Here is a 3076-nt window from a genome sequence, read left to right as displayed (position 1 = left end):
CATAAACAGAAAACGTATATTTCTTTTCATTCTCTCAGTTATAAGCATATTTTATTGTTTGGTTCATTATACCAAGTTCTTTTTCTTATTGTTTTTTGTATTCGTCAACATCCAAACTAACAAAGGAATGCAAGACATTCACTCTTAGGCCTTAGCGACAAAACCGAGATAAATTCATTGTTAACATGTTTTAATTAAGCTATGGAATTTTATATTTATAAACATCAAACAACTTTGTTTAAAGTTTGTATGTAAAACAAAATATTGCAAACATAATAATTGTCGATGGAGACTTGTATCAACCAAATTCGTCATTACCATAACCGATTGTATGAACATGACATGCTTAATAAAGGACACACATATACCCTACGGGGTAAACAAACGATTTGTTATATTTTGACTTTTATAACATTCTAGATTTTAGATATGGGTATGATCAAAATCTAACAAGAAAAACTAAAATACATAACAAAAGGAAAACGACAATGATTGTTCGATGAATATATAAATGAATAGATATAAACAAAAATATCTAAAATGGGAGAAAATAACAAGATATTGAAAATTTCAATTCTAATTTTATAAATATTGAAAATTATATATACTATTAAAACATAATTTGACTGAAAAGTTGTTCTTGTAAAGTTGAGGGGCCTATCTGATAACTTAAGATAGTGGGTGTCGATTATCATAAAAACAGAAAACACTGTGTAATCATCATCTTTCTCTTTCGACTCCTGAAAACCCAAAAAAAGGAAGTAAAACCATCGAATTTTATGCATTCATCAAACTAAAGTCTTTTAAAGTCCAAATTGTTTGGCTTCCCGATCTGGGTTCTGAAGAAGCTAAGATTTTTTTATAGAAATTTGTTCATATGCAGATTAATTGCAGTTTATCGGAGCCCCAGGCTCACTCGATCCATCAAATTTTGGGGCTTTTTTATTCGTGATTCATCTCTTTATGAATTTGATTGATCTCTTTGTATCCGTATGTATATATCGAGATCAACCATAACTATGAGTCCAACGAGGGTTTTGCGAACTGGGTTTATTCTATTGGCGATTCTTGGTAGGCTAACGTGCGCCGATGAGCTCTCTAGGGTTTCCAATCCTGTCTGCCTTACAAAGTCGATCAAAGCTTCGATCCTTGGAATTGGTGATTCCATCTGTCCATCAAGTGGAATTGGTTATTCCATCGGTGTTATTGAGGTATTTACACGCTTATGATTACATGTAATAATTGCTCTCGAAGTTATATCAACTAGGCGTTTCAATCTAGCAATCCTCTAGGTAAAGTCAATCTTGAGTGGCTTTGAAGAAGTCAAATTCTATGCTCATATAAAATTAGGGTAATAACTAATAACCATTGCTTCTTATTTGGGGATTTTTAGTTTCATCATATTAATTCATGAATTTGTTGTGCTCAATGGATAATTGGATATATCTATGAGTATATACTCATCAAGACTTGTTTTGTGATTTCCTTACATTCATAGAATTTGTGAATTTGGTAGTACATACATAGAATAAGTTGTAAGCACAACTTTATACAACAAAATCCATTTATAATGTAACATTACATACTTATCCCTTTCTCTAATCAACCGATTACCTAATTACCTGATTCTGATACTGTTGCTGATACTGATTCTGATTTTCACGTCTTTTTATGAAGGGAGATGACACATCGATCCAAAAGGCATTGAGTATGATCGATGCAAACACCCATAATTACATAGTTGTACTTTTCTATGCATCTTGGTGCCCATTCTCCACAATCTTTAAACCATGTTTATCATTGATGTCTTCATTCTATCCTTCCATCCCTCATTTTGCAATCGAAGAATCCCGCGTAAAGCCAAGGTTTGTCACCTATAATAGCATTCTACTTTATTATCTTACCCATTACATAACAACAACAACAACGTACTTATTTTTTTTTTCCCATAATACCAACATATTTACATTTCTTTACCAATAACAACAATATGTAACAAATAAAGTACACATAATACTTAAAATATATTATTTTTTTGTGTAGTTTACTCTCGAAATACGGAGTTAATGGGTTTCCTACATTATTTATTCTAAACTCAACAATGCGTGTGCGTTATCATGGCCCACGGACTTTGGGTTCTCTTATGACTTTCTACACGGATGTTACAGGTATATTCAGCTTCCTTATTTTCTCCAAATTGAAAGAAAACATAATAAAAAAAATTATGAAAAAGTAATAATTTTTTTTAATGGGTATAGGTGTTAAAGCTGAATCAATGGATAAAAAATCTCTAGACAAAATGGATACATTTGTGCACAATAAAAGCAACAACAGCAGTGAGCCGGAATTCTGCCCGTTTTCATGGGCAAAGTCGCCGGAAAATTTACTCCGGCAAGAGACATATCTATTTCTGGCGACTGTATTTGTTGTTTTCCGGTCAGTTTACCTGACCTACCCGTTCATTGTGACATCTGCCCGATATGCCCGAAGAACACGGTTTTTGAATATATGGAGCTTGTGGGACCACCCGGTTACGTATTTGAATCGGGCTATACAGTTTTTTAGTTCGCTTACTGGTTGTATGGGTGTTGATTTCTTTAATGGAAGGAAGCATTAGATTTGGGTTTTTATAACGTGATTAATTTGATCTTTTTTTTTTATACCAAAGTTTTGTTCTAATTGGTGTTTTAAGTAACTTGCTTCGGGTTTATGTATTATATTTATAGGTTACAACTTACAAGTGTATGTACTGATTAAAAAAATGAGAGATGCTTTTGTGAAGGATTTGTATTTGTATTCTGGGGAACTTTTAGGTTTAGTTTTAGTTAAATATATTAAATATGACAGTCGAATCTATATTAGTAAAATAATAATTTTAATTTTTGAATAAAACAAATTATAGAATTTGGTTTTGACCTTAGAGATTTCGATCGGCCATATTAATGAACCTAATATTGACCTCTGAAAAGAGTAAAAGGTAGCGCTCCTTGCAAGTTATATCAAAAAAATTCTTGTATCTATCTGAATTCATAATTCTTGAAGCAAATCCAGAAAGAATGTAATGACAAATTTAGAA

General features: G+C 31.9%; 1 protein-coding gene across 1 annotated transcript; it reads left to right on the top strand.

The window, feature by feature from the left end:
• The first annotated feature begins 707 nt into the window (after positions 1–707).
• LOC145122764 (5'-adenylylsulfate reductase-like 4) lies at positions 708–2781 on the top strand. Its single transcript, XM_079058334.1, has 4 exons — positions 708–1211; positions 1678–1865; positions 2044–2168; positions 2259–2781. Exons 1-4 carry the CDS (start codon positions 993–995, stop codon positions 2615–2617), a joined length of 891 nt encoding a protein of 296 aa, XP_078914460.1. The 5' UTR covers positions 708–992; the 3' UTR covers positions 2618–2781.
• Positions 2782–3076: the final 295 nt, after the last annotated feature.

This window comes from Lactuca virosa, chromosome 6, assembly GCF_052849685.1.
Source record: "Lactuca virosa cultivar CGN04683 chromosome 6, Lactuca_virosa_CGN04683_v6, whole genome shotgun sequence".
NCBI lineage: Eukaryota > Viridiplantae > Streptophyta > Magnoliopsida > Asterales > Asteraceae > Lactuca > Lactuca virosa.
Note: the sequence above shows the minus strand (reverse complement) of the source record. Positions and strands in the feature narration are given on the sequence as shown.